Source organism: Phyllobates terribilis, unplaced genomic scaffold (genome assembly GCF_046119375.1).
Source record: "Phyllobates terribilis strain yellow unplaced genomic scaffold, ASM4611937v1 Scaffold_12__6_contigs__length_324123572, whole genome shotgun sequence".
NCBI lineage: Eukaryota > Metazoa > Chordata > Amphibia > Anura > Dendrobatidae > Phyllobates > Phyllobates terribilis.
The window spans coordinates 24,341,490-24,367,410 of NW_027362772.1; the positions used below are offsets into that span (position 1 = coordinate 24,341,490).

General features: G+C 42.4%; 1 protein-coding gene across 1 annotated transcript; it reads left to right on the forward strand.

Moving 5' to 3' along the window:
* Window positions 1–25,477, forward strand: LOC141171964 (alpha-tectorin-like). The gene is made up of 8 exons (XM_073655699.1): window positions 1–91; window positions 1,945–2,006; window positions 2,082–2,120; window positions 8,753–8,883; window positions 17,549–17,830; window positions 17,999–18,136; window positions 18,274–18,433; window positions 25,073–25,477. The coding sequence occupies exons 2-8, from the start codon at window positions 1,967–1,969 to the stop codon at window positions 25,243–25,245; spliced, it is 963 nt and encodes a 320-aa protein (XP_073511800.1). The 5' UTR covers window positions 1–91; window positions 1,945–1,966; the 3' UTR covers window positions 25,246–25,477.
* The last annotated feature ends 444 nt before the right edge of the window (window positions 25,478–25,921 follow it).

A 25,921-nucleotide genomic window follows, 5' to 3' on the forward strand; every position in this document is an offset into this window, starting at 1 on the left:
GAGTCCCCGCCTCGAACATAATATATAAAATCGTATATTATGGTATCGTGTCCGAGTGTCCCCTGGCTCTGATTGATCACACTACATAGAGGTAAGAGCATTTACAAGGGGGTGCCTGCAGCCCTACTATCAGCCCATTCACTCAGGTGCTCTTCCTCACTTGGTCAGCTGGAGTAGATCCTTGTTTAGAATAACTCCCACACTTAACAGACATGCTCATGCATTTGAGCCTGTATCTAAAATTTCCATTTATATAATTTTTTTTTATAATGTTTCCCTACAAATCAAAGTTATTGCTAAATGGGGGGGCAAAACTAGGAATAGTACTGAAGCTTGAGGGGGGCACAAAAAAGGCAAAATAGAATATTTACCAACTTGAGGAACTTCAAAAGAATTTATAGAAATTAATCCTTTGGCATAAATTAATACCGTACCGGGGTCCGCATGTGTTGATCAGGCTAATTTCAGTACAGTATACTGCCCCTTGAGAAAGCGGCTGTGTTCACCGCAAAACGCGCGTTGGGGTTCTTTCACCGCCACTCTGGTTCACAACTGTCAGCCTAAAGCCCTGGTAAGATTACCCCTCCTATTGATATACCTGGCATTACAAAAGCTGATTGGAATACACAATATTGATATTTATGGTCCAGGTTTTATATAGCACATGGTGGGGGGTTCTCTTCTTAAATTGACTGCATTACACTTTGTTAAATACTGATAGCTTAAGGCATTTTGGGGGGTTATTATGGCTGGTTTATGTGGACACACCTGTCTTATTGTCATGCCACTACGTATATGTATATTGTAGCACATACTTTTAATAAATGTTATTTGATTCTCAATAAAATATGACTTTTTATTCCAGCATTACTCTGCTTTCTCCATATCTATAATCATTTCAGTACAGGGTACGAAAGTTTAGAGTATGAGAGATCGAATGACCACAGGTTCAAGTCCCCAAAGGGGACTAAAACAATTATGTAAAAAATATAAAAGCTTAAATCGCCCCCTTTTTCCCCCAGTGTAAACATGTTAATTAATTCCGCATCTGTAAGGATCTGATCTATCAAAATAAAAAATTAATCATCCACACAGTAAACATCATAAATAGAAAAAAAAATGCTGTTTTTCAGTTTAATGCAATATTAAATGAGCCCTAAAATGAAAAAAAATTTACCAATAAAAATGTCAGTTCAACCCGTAAAAAGCAAGCTTAAAAATTAAAACTTTATGGGTCTTAGAAAATGGCAAAATTGTACAATATTTTTTTTTTTTTTTTTTTTACAAAGTTCAGAATGTTTGCAGATGTTTTTGCTTGATTTATCATTTGCTGTTTTTTATCTACTCTAGTTTCCCCATCCGCAGAGTGATTTTATGGAGACCAAAAATTTTGGCACAATTTTTGCGACATGTAACTTTTTGCAATAGAAAGTTGCAAAAAAAGGTTGAAAACAAAACTAAAGGTTATTTTTGACTCGGCACAAAATTCATGAACCTCATGAGCCATTTTAATGATTTGGGTGCAATAAATGCCAGCAAATACAAAAAAAAAAAAAAAGAAGAAAATATCAAATGTTGAATCGGACCATGTCTATTGAAAAATCAACTTGTAATAGAATTTTTTTTAAAAAATAACTAATGAATCGCATTTCGTTACCGGATCACTTTTAGCACACAATGAACATTATTAAAACAAAACCACCCAAAAAATGGCAAAATGTGTTTTTTTTTCACCTATTCACATAATTTGAAATAGTTTCCTGGGCTTTTTTTTGTAAATTATACTACATATACTTATTTCTCATCCTGCATAAAAAAAACACTTTTATATGGCCATTTTGACATAAAAATAAGAAAGATATAATGCTAGGAAGGAGAGAAAAAACTAAAGTACGAAAACTAAAAATTGCTCATCCTTAAGAGGTTAATGTTATCTCCATTCAGTATTTCAGAGGGCTCAGCCAATATGAAGTCTGTATTACGAACGCTTTTATTACCGCTGCTGGGTAAGTGCTTAAAAAAAAATGAAAAAGCAAAAACAATATGGAAAAAAATTAAAAATGTTTTATGTTTTTGTGTAGTTTTCATCTCAGTGTGCGACCACGGGTCAGCAGCAACAAGTAAGAATTTTTTCCATAAAGTTTGAATTATTTTTATGTCATTTTGTGATAATTGCTAAAAATAAGAAGAAATATGAAATTATAATATTTAATGTCATAGAAAATATTAAGAAAATATCTCTCTCCCCCTGAAACCCCTCATTCTCCCTCCTCTATACCATTTGTCAAAGAAGCTCACCATCTAAGGAGCTGTTGCTATGCAAATTATTTCACATAGGAGAAGTGGCTAATACGCAAATGCTAGTACAAAAGGAGCTCCTAACCCAATTAACATACAAGTGTATTTTCTAGTGGCAGAAGCCTGTGATCAATAGACATCTAGGTGAGAAGGATGTAGTTCCTAGCTTCAAAAGAATCCTCTCTCACCCCCCAGAGCATCCCCATTTGCGCAACAGAAATCTACAGGCTCACTGGCACTGACAAGAAATATGGAATTTCGGAATTTCTATACTTCCTATAATAATGGGACACATATTTTGAGTGGCAGGGTCAGCTAATGAACAAAACGCATAATTTTCCGAATCTGTACGCCCTTCCGGTGAGCTATAATGCAAAAGTACAAAATAACAGACCGCAGCTATGCCATGTGTGGTCTCTAAAGAAAGATAAATTCGTAATGGAAAATATGGCGTTACTTGTGAGCTTCTGCAATCAACCCGAGAGGAGTTATCGCGGAAGTTAGATATTTTAATAAAATCATGAAGGGTGGAGCCCCGCCCACGTGATGTCATCACAAGAGGTGTGTGGGCAAGTCCCCCCTTTGGCATAAAAGACCCAGTTGAAGATGGGTCCATATTCATGTTGGAAGTTACATATTTATGTGTAGCACGGGTCACATTCGCTGAACGGGCATTGGAGTGCTTACCTCCAACTAGACTGAATCATCTCTGCGATCTGCGATCTGTTGAGTAAGTTCTTCTTTAATCCCATTTTATTTGTGTCACTGTATATCCTGTATTGTAATGTCTCCTTTAATAAGACCTAATGTATATTTTTCATAAACACTGCCTCCCTTTTGGAATAAATATAAAATTTAATAGTCTTGTTTCTTTTGTCCTGTAATCGTTCCTCCCCCGAAGCCATATACGCTACCAGAAAGCAGGCATCCGATCAAGCCTGTATTATATTTTAAAATTGATCTTTGACAGCTTTGAATAATATTAAGTGGGTTATTGTGAGACTATCAGTGATAGCATGAGGCATATACATATATTCCAAGCTTTGGAAGGTGGGGTGTATGCCATACGCTCACTGCTAGCTTGTGTAGCATCGGCATCTCTGCCTCCTGCCGGGCAGAGACACCGTTCCCCTTACCGCTGCGGTCCAGGTCCGGCGTCTTCCTGCTCCCCTGCTGCTGTGGCTTGCACCGTGCGCAGCTTCCCGGGCACTGTACTTAGGGCGCCTCCCTCCCTCTTAAAGGGGCCGCGTGCGCCGTCCTATAGAGTCCCTGGCCAATGGCCGGAGGACTTCTCCTATATAAGGCACCTCCTTCAAAATGGAGGTGCCTGTGCAAGGTTGTTGTTCCGTGTGCTAACACTTGCTTCAGTCCTCAGGTCCGGCAAGTCTGTCTACCTGTCCAGCCCGCCAGTCTGTCTATCAGTCCAGCCCGCCAGTCTGTCTATCAGTCCAGCCCACCAGTCTGTCTAACAGTCCAGCCCGCCAGTTTGTCTTACAGTCAGCCTGCCTACCTGCCAGTTACCTGTCATGCCTGCCAGCCAGTCTACCTGGAGCACCTGCCTGTTACCTGTCGTATCCACCAGCCAGCCTACCTGGAGCACCTGCCAGTAACCTGCCGTGCCCGCCAGCCTGCCTAACTTGGAGCACTTGCCTGTTACCTGCCGTGCCTGCCAGTCTGCCTACCCGGAGCACCTGACAGTTACCTGCTGTGCCCGCCAGCCTGCCTACCTGGAGCACCTGCCAGTTACCTGCCGTGCCCGCCAGCCTACCTGGAGCACCTGCCAGTTACCTGCCGTGCCTGCCTGCTTGCCTAGCCGGAGCTCTTGTCTGGCTATCTGCCAAACCAGCCTGCTTATCTACCCGGACCACCCGTCAGCCTTCCTGCCGTGCTCATCCGCTGTACCGGTCAGTTCCTGCCATCTGACCCGTGGGAGTCACCTGTTCTCACACAAGGTCGGTCCCAGAGTGGCACCTGGTCCACCTGCCCGGTCCCTCCCTGGTTCACGGAGTCGACTAAGCCGTCGTGTGACCTGGGTCGGTCCGAGTAGGCACTTAGTTACGCCCCTCTGGTCCCTCCTTGCACCGAAGCACAGAGGTTCCACCACCCGGACCCATAACAGCTGGCTTATAATTACTTAGTGAGAACGGCTTGCAGCCTCCTATATTGATCGTCGGCCAATCATGCAATTGATAGGGGGCAGCAGAGAGCTGTTTACTAAAGAGATCACAGTGGGTGGTCTCTGTGAGTAATCGGGATCGTGTAAAGCCCTGACACTTAAAAATACAAATAAAAAAAATCAAAAAGCTTAGAATAATTTAGCCAAGTGTCCTATGGAAGAATCCTGGTATAAAAAGAATGATCCTGGAGATAAAATAGAAACTTCTTTAGCAAGTACTTGGGATTATTCCCAGAATCCCATTATTTTTCACAAAGCACAGTAAATGCTTATTTATTGTTAATATATAGAGTTAACCCAACACAGCGTTTCTTTCTTGTACCTCTGTTTAATTTTCATCTCTATCCTCCCCTGTGTTCAACAAGCTTCACAGTGATGTTCTCATCACTGAAAACTACATTTCCCAGCAGCACTTGCTTCTCCTCAGTGCTGCTGCTTCTCTCATGTATATGCTGTCTCCTTCTGCAGTACATCATGCCGGTCAGCCCTTCTATATATAGCTCCATCCTATAATATATCCTTACTTTAATCACCATCCTGTAATATCTCTCATCTCAGCCCCATGTACAGTGGGTACGGAAAGTATTCAGACCCCTTTACATTTTCCCCCTTTGTTTCATTGCAGCCATTTGGTAAATTCTAAAAAGTTCATTTTTTTTCTCATTAAAGTACACTCTGCACCCCATCTTGACTGAAAAAAACAGAAATGTAGACATTTTTGCAAATTTATTAAAAAAGAAAAACTGAAATATCACATGGTCATAAGTATTCAGACCCTTTGCTCAGACACTCATATTTAAGTCACATGCTGTCCATTTCTTTGTGATCCTTCTTGAGATGATTCTACTCCTTCATTGGAGTCCAGCTGTGTTTAATTAAACTTATAGGACTTGATTTGGAAAGGCTCACACCTGTCTATATAAGACCTCACAGCTCACAGTGCATGTCAGACCAAATGAGAATCATGAGCTCAAAGAAACTGCCCAAGGAGCTCAGAGACAGAATTGTGGCAAGACACAGATCTAGCCAAGATTTCAAAAGAATTTCTGAATTACTCAAGGTTCCTAAGAGCATGGTGGCCTCCATAATCCTTAAATGGAAAAATTTTGGGACCACCAGAAGTCTTCCTAGACCTGGCCGTCCAGCCAAACTGAGCAATCGTGGGAGAAGAGCCTTGGTGAGAGAGGTAAAGAAGAACCCCAAGATCACTGTGGCTGAGTTCCAGAGATGCAGTAAGGAGCTGGGAGAAAGTTCCACAAAGTCAACTATCACTGCAGCCCTCCACCAGTCGGGCCTTTATGGCAGAGTGGCCCGACGGAAGCCTCTCCTCAGTGCAAGACATATGAAAGCCCACATAGAGTTTGCTCAAAAACACATGAAGGACTCCCAGACTATGAGAAATAACATTCTCTGATCTGATGAGACGAAGATAGAACTTTTTGGTGATAATTCTAAGCGGTATGTATGGAGAAAACCATGCACTGCTTATCACCTGCCCAATACAATCCCAACAGTGAAACATGGTGGTGGCAGCATCATGCTATGGGGGTGTTTTTCAGCTGCAGGGATAGGATGACATGTTGCAATTGAATGAAATATTAATGCGGCCAAGTACAGAGATATCCTGGATGAAAACCTCTTCCAGAGTGCTCTGGACCTCAGACTTGGTCGAAGGTTCACCTTCCAACAAGACAATGACCCTAAGCACACAGCCAAAATAACAAAGAAGTGGCTTCAGAACAACTCTGTGACCATTCTTGACTGACTGTCCACCAACGTTCACCATCCAACCTGATGGAACAGGAGAAGATCTTCAAAGAAGAATGGCAGAGGATCCTCAAATCCAGGTGTTAAAAACTTGTTTCATCATTTCAAAGAAGACTCATGGCTGTACTGGCTCAAAAGGGGGCTTCCACTTAATACTGAGCTAAGGGTCTGAATACTTATGACCATGTTATATTTCAGTTTTTCTTTTTTAATAAATTTGCAAAAATGTCTACATTTGGGTTTTTTTCAGTCAAGATGGGGTGCAGAGTGTACTTTAATGAGAAAAAAAATGAACTTTTTGGAATTTACCAAATGGCTGCAATGAAACAAAGAGGGAAAAATGTAAAGGGGTCTGAATACTTTCCGTACCCACTGTATGCATGTTATTCTGCAGTACTGTACACTGCTCCTCTCATGTGTGTACAGTCCCCTCCTGCAGTACTTCACTCTTCTTAGTTCCACTATATACAGTCCCATCCTGAAGCAAATCTTAACTTTCAGCCCCATCCGTCAGTGTGTCTTTCCTCTCATCACCTGTATGCAGCCTATCCGCCAGTACGTTGCTCCTCTCATCACCTGTATGCAGCCTATCCGCCAGTACATTGCTCCTTTCAGCAACCTGTATGCAGCCAATCCTGCAGTACATTGCTCCTTTCATAAATATACAGCCCCCTCCTGAAGTACTTCACTCCTCTTAACTCCTCCGTATAGAGCACCACCCTGCAGCATATCTTTAATTTTAACCCCATACTGCAGTATATCTTTCCTATCTGCCCCCTGTATGCAGCCTATTCTGCGGTATATTGCTTGTGTATGTACAGCTGCCTCCTGCAGTACTTCATCCTCTTAGCTTCTCTATATCCAGCCCCATCCTGCAGTATATTTTTCCTTGCAGCCCCATCCTGCAGTATGTCTCTCCTTTCATCCTCTGTATGCAGCCTATCCTGCAGTACATCACTCCTATCAGCCACCTATATGCAGCCTATCCTTCAGTACATTGCGCCTCTCATGTATATAAAGCCTCCTCCTGCAGTACTTCACTCTTCTTAGCTCCTCTATATACAGCACCATCCTGCAGCATATCTTACCTCTCAGCCCCATCCTGCAGTACATCACTCCTCTCAGTCACCTGTATACAGCCCTTTCTGCAGTACATTGTTCCTTTTAGTTATGGGCAGCTCGGTGGTTAGCACTGCAGCCTTGCAGCGCTGGGGTCCTAGGTTTAAATCCCACCAAGGACAACATCTGCAGGGAGTTTATATGTTTTCTCCGTATTTGCGTGGCTTTTCTCTTGGCTCTCTGGTTTCCTCCCACACTCCAAAGACATACTGATAGGGAATTTAAATTGTGAGCCCCAATGGGGACAGCGATGAAATTGTATGTAAAGCGCTGCGGAATATGTTGGCGCTATATGAAGATTATTATTGTTACCAGCACATCCTGCAGTACATCCCTCCTCTCAGTCATCTGTATACAGTCCTTTCTGCAGTACATTGCTCCTTTTAGTTACCTCGCACATCTGTGTGCTGTTACTTCCTGGTATGTGCTTTGCACTGGGATGAATGAAGCTTCGTTCCTCATTGTAAAAGCTCCATTCATGACACGTCACAGAGCACAACTTTTCTGGCAGGATGCCAGCTGAAAGATAGACTGCACTGGGCATAATCAACCAGGAGCACAAAAACTACAGCAGGATGGATCCAATAGCAAAAGAAAGAGAATACCCCAGAGAAGGACAGAACAGGCTTTCTTCTGTATGGGACATGTAAGGACACACAGCTCTGCTCTCCTTCCGTGGTCTCATTAATCTTACTACCAGCACCTACTGTGATTACAAGCAGGAGTAGAGCAGTGCTGTGTGTCATTATAAACACCTCTTGTGGCACTCATCTCCCAGCACTGTGTCATTACAAACACCTCTGACAGCTCTCATCTCCCAGTACTGTGTGTCATTACAAACACCTCTGGCAGCTCTCATCTCCCAGCACTGTGTGTCATTACAAACACCTCTTGCAGTGCTCATCTCATAGCACTGTCAGTGTGGGGGGAGGGAAGTAGGCAGTCAGCCCACAGTAACGATCTAAAAGGGAGTTGGTAACTCTTTTATCTGTCTTTTTCTGAGTTCCTCTTGGGCTGATTTTTGACCACAGGCCACATGAAAGTTGAATATGCAGAGAAACAAATAGGCTGTAAAAGCCAAACTGTTTTTTGAATGGAATCTGATTGCAAAAATGATTTTTAGCTTCAAATACATGCACTGAATTAAAAAAATGTCCCCAAATGTGGACAGCCCCTTTAAGAACTTCCTATTGATATCAACAAATACCCATAGATCTATTATATATGTACAATAGAGAATCCCCAAAAAGTGTTATTTTCAATCACTCATCTAGAACAAGGTCAATTTGCTGCCAAATATGGAGGAGGTCTTCAATCCTTCAAAAACACTGTAATCTCACTACTTCCACTCGCTGTCAATATTCTTACTTATTTTATTTTCCCGTGATCTAGATGAAGTTCTCTACCCATATGGACCTCGTCAAGGTGACAAAACGACCCCCATTCAAGATGATGGTGCGTCCGGTGAAGTGCGACTCTCCATTGAAATTACATTTTTTGGCAAAAAATACAAATCTTTATATGTAAGAACTTTTTAATGTTTTATTATCTTCTTGGTATGTTTAGAGTTTTATGATCTTTTTCTCTGTGTCCATTATCGTCCTTATATAAAAATGACTGGTGGCTCTCACATCTAAGCGACATAATTTGGATTGACATGGTGGTGCCCATGGTTCAAAGCTTTAATCATACTATAATCTAATGGAGAGTCAGCTGGAAGAGAGTTCTAGGGGCAATGTATGTAATAAAAAGGCTTCCTCCAGAACAAAGAAAACTGTGTCACTAGTGCCCCCTACAGGTGAATATTCGGTAAATCAATGTCCAAACCATTGAATGGCAATTATTTACACTATCAAACAAACCAAAGTGGCAACAGAAAGACAGATTTAGGGACATGATTTTTGTACACCTAGGGTATGGTCAAGATGGTCACTGTAAGGGAAATATTAATGTCAGTAAAATGTTCTTCCATATTTGCCTGCCATAGATGTTCACCCCCCTCCCTTACTTCCCTCACCACTTGTCAGCACCAAGCTGTCCCCTTTTCCTCAGCACAAAAACCCCAATTAACACGCACCTGAGAAATAGCATAGGCAAACAATGCCAACAAAAGAGTGTTATAACTTCGTTAGGAAGCAAGCATCTTGTCTCTGAAAGACGCAGGAGGTAATTAAAATGCTGGCTTGCACTAATTTGGTGTAACCGTGAGGCTGCTTCCCAAACCTTAAAGGGAAATTTGCAGACACGCTGACTCCGATATGAAATATGAAATATTGTGAGTTCCATACATCCGACAGTAACGGGACTCATATGTTTAGTGACCAAATCAGCCCAGGAATGTCTATGTAGTTTTCCAGGGCTGTAAGCTGAATCAGGGAGCTGTACTGCAAAAACACCAGAATAACAGACTGCAGCTATGCGATGTGTTGTCTCTAAGTAAAGATAAAATCATAAGGGAAAAAATGGCGTCATTTGCAAGATTCTGCGACCAAAGAGCAATGACTTATTGCAGAGGTTAGAGTTTGTAATAAAAATGTACAGACTGGAGACCGGCCCACATGATGTCACCACAGGGGCGTGTGGCCAGATCTCCCCTTAAGTATAAGAGAACCCATGGACAGTACAGAAGCACTCATTGCCAGGAGGGAATAAGAATTATAAGCAACGGGTCCTGTTCACTAACAGCATGATCCAACTAGGGAGCCCCTCCTCCACCTATATTGAATTGTCTCCGCGATCGTATAGTGTAAGTCTTTCTTCTTTTATCCTGTTTATTTTATGTAACTGCTTATGTATTTTAATGTCTCCATTGTAGCATCCTTGTATATATTTTTCCTAAACACTGCCTCCCTTTTGGATTAAATATAAAATTTAATAGTTCTGCTTCTTTTGTTCTGTAATCGTTCCCTTCCCCGAAGCCATATACGCTACCAAAACCCAGGCGTCCGGCCAGGCCTGTATTATATTTAAAACTCGGCCGGTGGTGGCAGAGAAATGTAATAATTATTGGGCTATCGTGAAGCTGATAGTGACCATACAGAGGGCATTAAACACAGATTCCAGGCTTGGAATCCCCGAGGTGTGACGCCATACGCTCACTTGTCACTTGCCGATATCCACATAGTGAGTAGTCTGGATCACGTGCTCGCGACTCCGGACGAAAGATGGACAGTGTGACGGCAACGGCGAGATATTGTGTGATCTCCCCGGTTTCGTCTTGCCTGTGTGGTGGAATCCCTGACAATTGGTGGCAGCGGTGGGATATCGCGTGATCTCCCTGGGTGTCGTCTCTCTGTCTGTGTTGGAATCCCTGACAGTCACTTTGAATATGAGCAAAAGAGCATCAGAGTTAAACATAGTTTCTTTCTTGTACCTTTGTAGCTTTTTCATCTTTCTCTGTCCCTCTGTGTATCCAGCTTCACAGAGCCGAATGGGCGATCGTATTCTTATCTGCTAAAACATTTTGCATAAGCACCCTGCTTCTCCTGGGTACTGCAGACACCTCCCTCTCTCTCCTGTGTGCTGAAGACTAGCCCTACTCCAGAGTTATCATCAAGCTAATCTTAGTGCATGATTCACCTTATCCACTTGTGTAATTTTGCATCATTTTAGCTGATTTCTAGCAGAGCGCAACTCTACTGTATGTGGCTCCATAATGGAGCTTGTAAGATCTGTGATGTGAACCTGCAAATGCTGCTGTGTTGATACATTTGTCAGAGAATTATCTTCCATAATAAGCATCGACAGAGCAGCATTAGGAGTTTCTCATCACTGATCTGTCAGCAGTAGACAAAAAGCACTGCTCAGCTCCTCTCAGCCCCTCTTTACACAACTCCATCCTGCACTGCATCTCTCATTTCAGCCTCTCGATACACAGCCTCATCTAACAGTCTGTCTTTTCTTTCATCTCCTTTATATTCAGACCCATCCTGCAATATATAAATCCTTTCAGCCTCATCCTGCAGTACATCTCTCCTCTCAGTACATCCCTCCTCTCAGTATATTATGCATCTGACCTCTCAGAGGCATAATATACTATATCCTATACTAATATAACAGCAATATCATGCAATATATCTCTCCTTTCAGCTGCTTATACACAGCCCCATCTTACAGTACAACACTCCTTTCAGCCCCTCTATGTACAGCTCCATCTTGCAGTATATGTATCTTTCCTCTCAGCCCTGTCCTGTAGTACATCACTACTGTTATTTACCAGCACAGATGCACACTGCCGCTTCCTGGTATGAGCTCTCTGCACTTTAATGAAGGATGCTCTGACTCTTCTTTAAACAGCCCCATTATGCAGTCTCTCTCTCCTTTCAGCCACCTATACACAGCCCCATCCTACAGTACATCATTCCTCTCAGCCCCTCTATGTACAGTCCCATCCTACAGTATATCTCTCCTTTCCGTCCCATCCTGCAGTACATCACTCTTCTTGTTTACCAGCACACATACACACTGCCGCTTCCTGATGTGAGCTCTCTGTACTGGAATGAAAGCGGCTCTAAACCTTCTATAAAGAGCCCCATTATGCAATAAATTTCTCCTTTCAGCTGCCTATACACAGCCCCATCCTGAAGTACATCTCTACCTTCAGCTCCTCCAACTACAGCCCCATCCTGCAGTATATCTCTATTCTTAGCCCCATCCTGCAGTACATCACTCCTCTTATTTTACAGCACACATGCACACTGCTGCATCCTAGTATGAGCTCTCTGCAATGTAATGAAGGAGGATCTGACCCCTCTATAAATAGCCCCATCATGCAATAAATCTCTCCTTTCAATCACCTATACACAGCCCCATCTTACAGTCATAGAATCATAGAATGGTAGAGTTGGAAGGGACCTCCTGGGTCATCTGGTCCAACCCCCTGCTCAAAGCAGGATTCACTAAATCATCTCAGACAGATGTCTGTCCAGCCTCTGTTTGAAGACGTCCATTGAAGGGGAACTCACCACCTCTCGTGGCAGCCTGTTCCACTCATTAATCACCCTAACTGTCAAAAAGTTTTTTCTAATATCTAATCTGTGTCTCCTCCCATTTAGTTTCATCCCATTGCTTCTAGTCTTTCCTTGTGCAAATGAGAATAAAGATGATCCTTCTACAATGTGACAGCCCTTGACATATTTGTAGACAGCTATTAAGTCTCCTCTCAGTCTTCTTTTTTGCAAGCTAAACATTCCCAAATCCTGCAACCGTTCCTCATAGGACATGGTTTGCAGACCAGTCACCATTCTGGTCGCTCTTCTCTGAACTTGCTCCAGTTTGTCTATGTCTTTTTTAAAATGTGGTGCCCAAAACTGTACACAGTATTCCAGATGAGGTCTGACCAAAGAGGAGTAAAGACCAATAATGACTTCACGTGATCTAGACTGTATGCTTCTGTTAATACATCCCAGAATTGTATTTGCCTTTTTTGCTGCTGCATCACACTGTTGACTCATGTTCAGTCTATGATCTATTAGTATACCTAAATCTTTTTCACATGTACTGTTGCTTAGCTCTATTCCTCCCATTCTGTATATGCTTTTTTCATTTTTATTGCCCAGATGTAGTACTTTGCATTTTTCCCTGTTAAAAACCATTCTGTTGGTTGCTGCCCACTGCTCCAGTTTATTTAGGTCTTTTTGAATCCTCTCTCTCTCTTCTCTAGTATTAGCTATCCCTCCTAGCTTTGTGTCATCAGCAAATTTAATCAGTTTACCCTCAATTCCTTCATCTAAATCATTGATAAAGATGTTGAACAATACAGGTCCCAGGACGGAGCCCTGTGGTACCCCACTTGAGACATTCATCCAGCTGGATGTGAAGCCATTTACAATCACCCTTTGAGTCCGATCACTAAGCCAGTTATGAATCCACCTAACAGTTGCCTGGTCCATTGCATACTTGGTCATTTTTTCAATAAGGATGGTGTGAGATACTTTGTCAAATGCTTTGCTGAAGTCAAGATATACTATATCTACAGCATTTCCCTGATCCACCCAGTCAGTGATTCTGTCATAGAAGGAAATTAAGTTAGTCTGACATGACTTGTTAGTTATAAACCCATGCTGACTCTGGTTAATCACTTCATTCTTATCCAGGTACTTACATACATGTTGTTTAATAATTTGTTCAAAGATCTTTCCTGGTATAGAAGTCAGACTCACCGGCCTATAGTTCCCTGGGTCCACCTTCTTCCCCTTTTTGAAGATAGGAACAACATTTGCTCTTCTCCAGTCTTCTGGGACTTCTCCTGTTCTCCAAGAATTTTCAAAGATTATGGAGAGTGGTTTTAAAATTTCTTCTACGATCTCCTTCAGTACTCTGGGGTGTAATTCATCTGGACCTGGAGACTTGAACGCATTTATGTTAGCTAAATATTCCCTCACAATCTTTCTGTTTACAGATAACTTGGATTCTTCTATTCCTTTAAAAGGACAGTGAAGATCAGTTGATGTTACATTTTCTTTCTGAGAGAAAACAGATGCAAAATAGGAATTAAAAAGTTTGGCCTTCTCAACATCCTCTCTTACCATTTCTCCATTTTCATCCTGTAAAAATCCTATAGCATCTTTGACTTTTCTTTTACTTTTGACATACCCCCAAAATCCTTTTTTATTGCTTTTGACATCTCTTGCAAGCCTTAATTCATTGTCAGCTTTAGCTAACCTGATACATGCCCTACAGGATCTGCAGACTGCATTATAATCTTCTTTAGATATGCCTCCCTCTTTCCATTTAATAAACATTTCTTTCTTTCTTTTTAGCATGTGTTTAAGTTCTGTGTTCATCCATCCTGGTTTCCTTAAATGCTTCCCATTCTTCCTACTTTTCGGGATTGTTAACGATTGTGCTTTGAGAATCTCATTTTTAAAAATTTCCCATCCTTCCTGGACATTTTTGTCCTTAAGGACATCCAGCCATTGGATCCCTCCTATTCTCTTTCTGAGTCTCTTAAAATCTGCCTTTCTAAAATCTAACCTTGAAGTTTGAGTCTTCACATGTCTTCCTCCTCTAGTTATCCAAAATTCTATAATAGCATGATCGCTGCCTCCTAGGGTCCCAGCCACTTTTACCTCCTCAACCATTTCCTCCTTGTTTATAAGGATTAGATCCAAAGTAGCAGATCCCCTTGTTTTCTCCCCTACCTTTTGGAAGATAAAGTTGTCAGCAAGAGAGGATAAGAATTTGCTTGACCTGTTAGTTTTACTTGAGAGAGATTCCCAACAAATGTCTGGATAGTTGAAATCTCCCATGACCACTACGTCATATTTTTTTGAGAACTTGGTCATTTGATACATAAAGAGTTCATCCATATCTTCAGCTTGCCCAGGTGGCCTGTAGTAAATGCCTACAATGGTGTCCTTTCCGTTGTTCTCTCCTTGTATTCTTACCCAAACAGTTTCCACAGAACTCCCAGTCTCTGAAGCTTCAATCTCTGTGCAGATATACGCTTTTCTAACATACAATGCGACACCTCCTCCTCGTTTATCAAGTCTGTTTCTTGCAAATAAGTTGTATCCTTTTAGCCTTTTATTCCAATCATGTGTATCGTCCCACCAAGTTTCAGTGATTCCAATGACATCATATTTCTTTTCCTGCGTTAGTAGTTCTAATTCTCCTTGTTTGTTGCCCATGCTTTGTGCATTTGTATAAAAACATTTTAGTTTGTGATTGGTTTCTCTTCCTCCCATATTTTTATTATTTAAATTGTTTTGTCTTTGTTCTTCCTTTCCACTTCCAGTAGCAGAGATCTCAATAGTATTTGTCAGCTGTATGGCTTTTTCTGGCCTTTTGCTTCCCTTCCCACATTGTTCTAGTTTAAAGCTCTCCTGATGAGTGCAGCAAGGCAATTTCCAAATACATGTTTTCCAGTCTTCGTAAGGTGCACCCCATCTCTAGCAAGAAGTCCATCGTATAGGTAATTCATTCCGTGATCCAGAAATCCAAATCCTTGTTGACGGCACCATCGACGTAGCCAGTTGTTCACCTGTAGAATCTTATTCCACCTCATTGTTCCATGGCCATCCACTGGGAGGATGGATGAGAAGACCACCTGCGCTCCCAATTCTTTCACTTTCTTGCCCAAGTCTTCAAAGTCACTGCAGATGGTTTCCAGGTCCTTTCTTGCGGTGTCATTTGTCCCCACATGTATTAGCAGGAATGGGTAGTGATCTGTAGGTCTGAAGAGTCTTGATATCCTGTCAGACACATCTTTAATTTTTGCTCCTGGAAGACAGCACATTTCTCTTGAGGTTATGTCTGGTCTGCAGATAGCGGCCTCTGTTCCTCTTAACAGGGAATCCCCCATGACCACCACTCTCCGTTTTTTCTTCACAACATTCTTCTTTCTCCATCCAGGAGGATTCTGAGGGCTTACAAGGTTATTCATTGCTGGCAAAGTCTTATTTTGCTGTATTTCTTCATGGTTCTCCTGCGTGAGAGCCTGGTACTGGTTCCTGAGCAGTATGGGTGCTGACTGCCTCTCGATCCTCCTGCTTCTGTGGGTCACATGCTTCCATTCCTCTGTTTCGTCAGGTGCAGTTCGAATTTCTTCTCTTTCTGAATCATGAAGAGATAATTCTGCTCTGTCTAAGAACTCTTCACCTTCCTTAATGATTTTCAAGGTAGTTAACCTCTCTTCTAGATTTCGCAACTTTTCCTCCAACAGGGACACAAGCTTGCATTTCTGGCATGTGAAGTTTGGCTTTTCCACTGGCAAGTCTGTGAACATGTAGCAGGATATGCAGCTCACCAAATGGCTCCTGGACTCTTCCATGTTCTTACTGTTAATGTTCTGAAAACAGTGAAAAAAGCTTCAAAAAAAAGCTTCAAAATGCGCGTGCCGGTAGGCGCGCGGTTTACCGATGTCCTCTTTTCAGCTCCAACAGCCAAAATCCAGTGTTCTTTGAGCTCACGGAGACTCTTCACTTACCCCAAAATGCAGTGGGAATATGCAAATTATCTCCTCAGGACTCCTCCCCTGGTTTACCGATGTCCTCTTTTCAGCTCCAACAGCCAAAATCCAGTGTTCTTTGAGCTCACGGAGACTCTTCACTTACCCCAAAATGCAGTGGGAATATGCAAATTATCTCCTCAGGACTCCTCCCCTGGTTTACCGATGTCCTCTTTTCAGCTCCAACAGCCAAAATCCAGTGTTCTTTGAGCTCACGGAGACTCTTCACTTACCCCAAAATGCAGTGGGAATATGCAAATTATCTCCTCAGGAGTCCATCATTCCTCTCAGCCCCTCTATATACAGTCCCATCCTGCAGTATATCTCTCCTTTCTGTCCCATCCTGCAGTACATCACTATTTTTGTTTACCAGCACACATACACACTGCCGCTTCCTGATGTGAGCTCTCTGTACTGGAATAAAAGAGGCTCTAAACCTTCTATAAACAGCCATATTATGCAATAAATGTCTCCTTTCAGCTACCTATACACAGCCGCATCCTGAAGTACATCACTCCTCTCATCCCCTCTATCTACAGCCCCATCCTGCAGTATATCTCTATTCTCAGCCCCATCCTGCTGTACATCACTCCTCTTATTTTCCAGCACACATGCACACAGCTGCTTCCTAGTACGAGCTCTCTGCAATGTAATGAAGGAAGATCTGACCCCTCTATAAATAGCCCCATCATGCATTAAATCTCTCTTTCAGCCACCTATACACATCCCCATCCTACAGTACATCATTTCTCTCAGCCCCTCTATGTACAGCCCCATCCTGCAGTATATCTCTCCTCTCAACCCCATCCTGCAGTACATCGCTCCTCTTGTTTACCAGCACACACACACTGTCGCTTCCTGGTATGAGCTTTCTGAACTGTAATGAAGGAGGCTCTGACTTTTCTATTGACATCATCAAGACCAGCACTGTTCTAGAAAAGACCCAGAACAAAGCTATGATGGTTGTACTAAGGAAGACGTGTCATTTGATCTTCTGCACAATGTAGAGTGACCTTCTCAAATTTCCTTGCAAGGGGCCACGCTCCCTGTTAGAAAACATAAAATTAGGTGTAAAAATCAAAACTCCCGCTTTCACAATTTTTTTAAATGTTTTAGTTATGTTTCCCTTTAAGCTGGAGTGATACGGCAACATTTAAGGTTATCGCCACCTGCGGGTGACACATGGTATTTCGGACACAATCCAAATCTTAACTTTATTAATTTTTTATGTTCTGCAGGTAAATAATAATGGAGTGATTTCATTTAACAAGGCAGTTTCCCAGTACACCCCAGATGCTTTCCCCCTCACTAATGGAGAAACATTTGTCACCCCCTTCTGGGGAGATGTGAACAATCTTTTGGGGGGCACCGTGTACTATGGGGAAAGCACAGACCCTGATCTTCTGCAAAAAATATCAGCGGATATGAAGAAGTACCTGCCAGATCTGCACTATAAAGCCACATGGGCATTCGTGGCCACCTGGGACAAAGTAGCATATTATGGTTCAAAATCTAACAAGGTCAGATATACATATAACCATTAATATAAAGTTATCAATGCAGGCAGATAGCAAAAATGCCAGTGCAGCTGCCAAACCATCCCCTAGTATCACTTCTAAAAAGAATTTTTGCCTAATAGCAAACTTTATAAACTTTTATTACTCTTTTCGTGCCACTTTCTCTATTAGGTGAACACTTTCCAGGCCGTCCTCACCAGTGATGGTTATAATTACATTGCCATCTTAAATTATGGTGAGATCCAGTGGACGACTGGGACCGCTAGCGGTGGAGACCGCAACACTGGACTGGGTGGGACCCCGGCTCAGGTGTGTAAAACAAGCATAAATATTGTGTAATATCGCCACCTGCTGGTGATCTCAGGTATTTCAGCACATACCTGCATGGTGTGTTTTCTTCTGGAAGTTCCCCAGATACATTGTAACATTGTATAAATATATCACAGGCCGGATTTAACAGTGGAGATGACACTCATTACTTCAATATTCCTGGATCCAGAACTAATGATATTCTGAACATCCAGTCCACATCTAATGTCAATTACCCTGGACGATGGGTGTTCCAGGTCGATGACTTTAAGGTTCCCGGAGGCTGCATCTTCCAAGGTATTTCTTTATTTATTACAAGGTACATAATAACAAGTAACAAAATAAGTTCAGTATCTGGTGACCACCCGTCATCTCCATCATCATTATCTGGTGACCACCCGTCTCCTCCATCATCAGTATTTGTGACTGCAAGTCACCTTCATCATCAGTATCTGGTGACCGCCCGTCTCCTCCATTATCAGTATCTGGTGACCGCCCGTCACCTCCATCATCAGTTTCTGGTGACCGTCTATCTCCTCCATTATCAGTATCTGGTGACCACACATCACCTCCATTATCAGTATCTGGTGACAGCCCGTCACCTCCATCATCAGTATCTGGTGACCGCCTGTAGCCTCCATCATCAGTATCTGTGACTGCATGTCACCTCCATCATCAGTATCTGGTGACCGCCCGTCTCCTCCATCATCAGTATCTGGTGACCGCCTGTAGCCTACATCATCAGTATCTGGTGACCGCCCGTTGCCTCCATCATCAGTATCTGGTGACCGCCCGTCATCTCCATCATCAGTATCTGGTGACCACCCGTCTCCTCCATCATCAGTATCTGGTGACCGCCCGTCACCTCCATCATCAGTATCTGGTGACCACCCGTCATCTCCATCAACTGTATCTGGTGGCCGCCTGTAGCCTCCATCATCAGTATCTGGTGACTGCCAGTCTCCTCCATCATCAGTATCTGGTGACCACCCGTCACCTCCTTCATCAGTATCTGGTGACCACCCGTCACCTCCATCATCAGTATCTGGTGACCACCTGTAGCCTCCATCATCAGTATCTGGTGACCACCCATCTCCTCCATCATCAGTATCTGGTGACCGCCCGTCATCTCCATCATCAGTATCTGGTGACCGCCTGTCGCCTCTGTCAGGGATTAAATCCAATTATCACAGAGATCAGAGGTTGGACCTTGTCACCATGGGGTTTTCCTCTTATGTCAACTACACAGGACGACTTTTTTTGTTGTATATATTTGTCTGTATATATTTGTATATACTGTATGACTTTTTGTTTATTTCTGTATATACTTTTTTTGCTTTTGCCAGATAGACTGATGAAGGTCTGATTGACCGAAACGTCTTATTGTTTCTGGAATTTCTTTGATCAATTAAAAATTTATTTGTTTTACACGAAGAACACGAGTGCCAAGTTTTTCTTTTACTATTTACGGATTGGGGTCCTACTTGTGCACTGAAAGAAACCCAGAAGTGCAGTGTCTTTTCTCATAATAGAAAATAAAAGGGATTAACAAGAGAATTTACTATACCGCTCACAGAGATGATTCAGTTTAGCCGAATTAGAGCACTTCAATTGGCCGTTTCATGAACGGGGTCCCTGCATACACGATATGTATCTCTCTGCACGAACATAGATCATAATTCGGCCTGATCTTTTATCAGCCCCTGAGTCCCACCCACACACTCCCCCGTTATGACCTCACTTGGGCCAGGTTGTGGGCTGATCTCAGCCTTTCATGAATGATCAGAGAAGTTGGAAATTGATGCCATATTTTTTATTGGGATTTTATCTTTACCTAGAGATCAAACATGGCATAGCTGTTGTCAGTTATCTGAGTATTGTTGATTTGTGGCTCATCGGTAGGTGTCACATATATGAAAAAATATGCATATTGTTCCCCAATTAGTCCTGCCGCTAAAAATATATGTCTCATCACAATCGTATTTATACACACTCCAATATTCCATATTTTCTTTAGGAGACATATGTCTGTTACAGGTACAATACTTCTCTTAGAGGGACAAAGGTGTCTATTGTAAATGTAAAACACTTCCCATGAAAGGACAATGTATTTCCAGGGTGACAATGCTATTTCTAAAGAGTGTGAGAATTTCCCTTTTTACCCTTAACCCCTTTACTCCCAAGGTGGTTTGCACGTTAATGACCGGCCAATTTTTACAATTCTGACTACTGTCACTTTATGAGGTAATTACTCTGGAACGCTTCAACGGATCCCCCGGATTCTGAGACTGTTTTTTTGTGACATATTGTACTTCATGATTGTGGTAAAATTTCTTTGATATCACTTGCGTTTATTTGTGAAAACAAGCGGAAATTTGGCAAAAATTTTGAAAATTTTGAAATTTTCAACATTTTAATTATCATGACCTTAAATCAGAAAGATATGTCACACAAAATAGTTAATAAATAACATTTCCCACATGTCTACTTTACATCAGCACAATTTTGGAACCAACATTTTTTTTTATTAGGGAGTTATAAGGGTTAAAATTTGACCAGCGATTTCTCATTTTTCCAACAAAATTTACAAAACAATTTTTTTAGGGACCACATCACCTTTGAAGTCACTTTGAGGGGTCTTTAAGGCAGAAAATACCCAAAAGTGACACCATTCTAAAAAACTGCACCCCTCAAGGTGCTCAAAACCAGATTCAACCTTATTAACCCTTCAGGTGATTCACAGGAATTTTTGGAATGTGGAAGAAAAAAATTAACATTTAACTTTTTTCACAAAAATGTTACTTTAGACCCAATTTTTTTTATTTTTGCAGGGGTAACAGGAAAAAATGGACCCCAAAATTTCTTGTGCAATTTCCCCTGAGCACGCAGATACCCCATATGTGGGGAAAAACACTATTTGGGCACACGGAAGGGCTCGGAAGGGAAGGAGCGCCATTTGACTTTTTGATGTAAAATTTGCTTGAATAATTAGCGGATGCCATGTTGCGTTTGGAGAGCCCCTGATGTGCCTAAACAGTGGGGAAAAAAACACAAGTGACACCATTTTGGAAATTAGACCCTTCAGGGGACTTATCTAGATGTGTGGTGAGCACCCTCAACCCCCAAGTGCTTTACAGAAGTTTATAACATGGAGCCGTGAAAATAAAAAAATCAAACTTTTTCCACAAAAATAATGTTTTAGCCAAATTTTTTTTATTTTTACAAGGGTAAGAGGAGAAAATGGACCCCAAAAACTTTTGTGCAATTTCTCCTGAGTACATTAATACCCCATATGTGGGGAAAATACACTGTTTGGGCCCACTGCAGAGTTCAGAAGGGAAGGAGCACTGTGTGACTTTTTGAACTCAAAATTGGCTTTAATTGAGAGCAGACGCCATGTCGCATTTGGAGAGCCCCCAATGTGCCTAAATAGTGGAAACCCCCCACAACTGACCCCATTTTGGAAACTACACCCCTCAAGGATTTTATCAAGGGGTATAGTGAACATTTTGAACCCAGAGGTACGACACAGAATTTGATAACATTAGGTCATCATATTGAATAAGTTGTCATTAGTCTTGAGCGCCAGTGTTCTCTACTTGAGTTTGCATTGAGTACTCAGGTATGCACCATGTATCGCGCATGCTCGAGTGACACGCTCAAGTCCCCGTCCCGCATGTTTCACGGTTATTAGACACCCAAAAAAACATGCGAGGATCGCTCGTACATGGCAGGCAATCCCCGCAAGATTTTTTTGGCCGCGAAGCATATGGGGCGGAGACTCGAGCATGTCACTCGAGCGCCCGCAATACTTAGTGCATACCCGAGCACCCGATACAAACTCAAGTAGCGATCTCTTGCGCTCAAGACTGGTCGCCATCTCATCATCTTTTTTTTTACTTTTGAAAAAAATCCCAACCCTAACCCCAACCCTAGCCCAACCCTAACCCTAACCCCAACCCTAACCCCAACCCTAACCCTACACCAGCCCTAGCCCTAGCATCAACCCCAACCTTAACCCCAACCCCAACCCTAGCCCAACCCTAGCCCAACCCTAACCCTAGCCTAACCCTAACTCTAGCCCACCCCCAACCCTAACCCCAACTCTAACCTTAGCCTAACCCTAGCCCAACCCTAACCCTAGCCCAACCCTAACCCTAGCCCAACCCTAACCCTAACCCCAACCCTAACCCTAAACCTAGCACAACCCTAACCCTAACCCTAGAGTTTATTTTTTACACCGTTCCTCTTGCAGTATAAGTGATTAGACGACTTTATTCTTCGGGTCGGTGGGATTACAGTGATACCAGATTCATATCGGATTTTTATGATTGACAGCTGTCACACACTAAAAGACTCATTTTTTTGTAAAATCTAGTTTTTGCATCACCATATTTTGAGAGCTCTAATTTTTCCATATTTTGGCAGACAGAGTCAGGTTATGGCTTGTTTTTTGGGGATGAGTACACGTTTTTATTGGTGCCATTTTCAGGCATGTGACATTTTTTGATCACTTTCTATTCCGATTTTTGAGAGGCAGAATAAACAAAAACCAACAATTCAGGAACTGTTTTTTTTTTGTTTTTTTTTTTTATTCAGTTCCGCATGTGGTAAAATTGATAAGGTAGCTTTATTCTTCGGGTCAGTTCGTTTACAGCGGTACCAGATTTATAGCGTTTTTCTTTGTTTTGGCGCTTTTACACAATAAAAGATATTTTATAGAAAAAATTAATTTTTTGCATCGCTTTATTCTGAGAGCTATAACTTTTTTTTTTTTTGCTGATGGAGCTGTATCATGACTTGTTTTTTGCGGGACAAGATGACGTTTTCAGCGGTACAATTTTTATTTATATTCGTGTTTCTGATCGTGTGTTATTCCATTTTTTGTTTGGCAGTATGATGATAAAGCATTGTTTTTTGCTTCTTTTTTTATTTATTTTTTGCACCGTGCTCACTAAAGGGGTTAAATAGTGGGACAGTTTTATAGGTCAGGTCGTTCCGGACACAGCGATACCAATTATGTGTACTTTTATTGTTTTGTTTTGTTTTTTTTCCATAATAATATTTATTGATAGGTACATTATATTTTTATTTTTGGTGGATAATTATTTTTTATTTTTTTATATATATTTTTACAAATTATTATTTTTTTTCATTTTTTAACACTATTTTTACTTTTATTCTTTGTCCTGCTATGGGACTTTCACTTTTTTTATTCTGATCGCCTGTATAGCATAAGGATGGAGCACCATCCCTGTGCTATGCAGGCTGTCAGCGCTACAGATGCAGAATATACTTTGGTCATGCGCTGCGCATGACCAAAGTATCTTCCTGCTGTCTGGTGACCCGGATGTTGTCATGACGACATTGGGTCGTCATGGCAACATCCAGGAAACGGCGGCAGACAGTGTTGGACGCCGGCAGGAGAGGTGAGTATTGCGATCACCTCCCCTTACCACCGCAATGCTGCGATCGACTTTGATCGCAGAATTGCGGGGGTTATTGTGCCGGGAGCGGTTCGGGACCACTCCCAGCACATAGCACCGGATGTCAGCTGTGACAATCAGCTGACATCCGGCGGCGATAGCGCCCGCACAGCCTGTGTGCGGGTGCGATCGCCATGACGTATTAATACGTGTCTGGCTCTAAAGTCCCAGGGCGCAGCTATGTATTAGTACATCCTGGGCTTTAAAGGAGTCAACAAGTCTTTTCCTATCTATTCAATCTGTACTCTTTGTCTATACGCAATACACATCCTCGTTCAGTCACCTGCCCCATATGTTAAACTTTGTAATTCACTAGACTGTCGGCTCTCGCTTATTAATTAAGCTGGGTCACTATTCAATTTCCTACTGGTATTCTATTGTACACTCCTACATCTAAGTGTCAGCTCAGATTGCAAATGACACAGGGAAGGAGGGAAGGGGGCGAGTGACTTCAGAGATTTTTAATATTTTCTATGACAGCCTCCATGATCAGTATCTAGTTACTCCCCATCGCCTCCATCATCAGTATCTTGTGACCACTCGTTGCCTCCATCATCAGTATCTGATGACCATCCATTGCCTCCACTATTTCTTCTTGTGATGGAGGTGACGAGTGGTCACCAGATACTGATGATGGAGGCTACGGGCACTCACTAGATACTGATGATGGAGGCTACGGGCACTCACTAGATACTGATGATGGAGGCTACGGGCACTCACTAGCTTCTGATGATGAAGGCGACGGGTGCTCCCTAGATACTGATCATGGAGGTGATGGACTGTAACCAAATACTGATGATGGAGGTGATGGGCGGTCACTATATACTGATGATGGAGGCGCAGGGCGGTCACCAGATACTGATGATAAAGGTGACGGGTGTTCACTGGATACTGATGATGGAGGTGATGGGCAGTCACCAGATACTGATGATGGAGAAGACAGGCGGTCACCAGATCCTGATGATGGAGGCGATGGGTGGTCACCAGATACTGATGATGGAGAAGACAGGCGGTCACCAGATACTGATGATGGAGGCGATGGGTGGTCACCAGATACTGATGATGGAGAAGACAGGGGGTCACTAGATACTGATGATGGAGAAGACAGGCCGTCACTAGATACTGATGATGGAGGCAACGGGCGGTCACCAGTTACTGATGATGGAGGTGACGGGGCGGTCACCAGATACTGATGGGATTTACATTTCTTTACGTTCTTTCACTTTAACTGATAAATATAAACTATTATCACTTGTATTTTTTAAAGTTTCTTACTTTGCAGCATTTTTTTCCACACCTGCCTAAAACTTTTGCACAGAACTGCATATTCAATGTTGTATATCATGGAGCACACGGTGTGCGCTGCATTTTTTGGGAACTTTCTATCTATCCATCCATCTCTGTATTGATCACACTTGTGATGTTACTTTACATTATTTCTTTATCACAGCAAAGTTTGCTAAGGAAGGTGATGATTTCTGGAGCGAGGCCTCGTGCAGCACTAAGTGCAGGTGTCAGGGTGGTAAGGTGTCCTGTGCGGAGGAGCGCTGCCCGGCGTCTGGCACCTGTGAAGCCTCAGGATCTTTCTTCACTTGCAAGATCGAGAAAAAACTCTGCTTCTAAGTGGTCCACCATAACATCTGATACCCACAGAGGTCCCACAGAGCGATAGGGAGACTGCCTCGGGGTCTGTAGTGCACTCCCCCCATAGAAACCCCACTTATGTATACTCTGCCCCGCTGATCAGTTACTGTGGGATCATTGCCTCAAATATGTCAGACATGTCAACAGAGTGACAAATAACCTGTAATTATTACATGTAAGACGTCATATGATAATAAAAGGATTCTGAGCAGGTGTCGTGCCCTCCGTGTATACATTACATAGGTCATCAGTATAAAATCAGTAGACGACCCCTTTACATATCTATAAGATCTGCTTGATATGGTAAACCAGGAAGGGCCCCACTCCACCATGTCCATCTTCACAGTTCAATACACACAGTGATGTCACAGTACAGAGATAATACACACAGAGATGTCACAGTACAGGGATAATGCACACAGTGATGTCACAGTACAGGGATAATGTAAAGTGATGTCACACTACAGAGATAATATACACAGTGATGTCACAGTACAGGCATAATCCCCACAGTGATGTCACAGTACAGGGATAATGCCCACAGTGATGTCACAGTACAGGGATAATGCACACAGTGATGTCACAGTACAGGGTTAATACACACAGTGATGTCACAGAACAGGGATAATACACACAGTGATGTCACAGTAAAGGG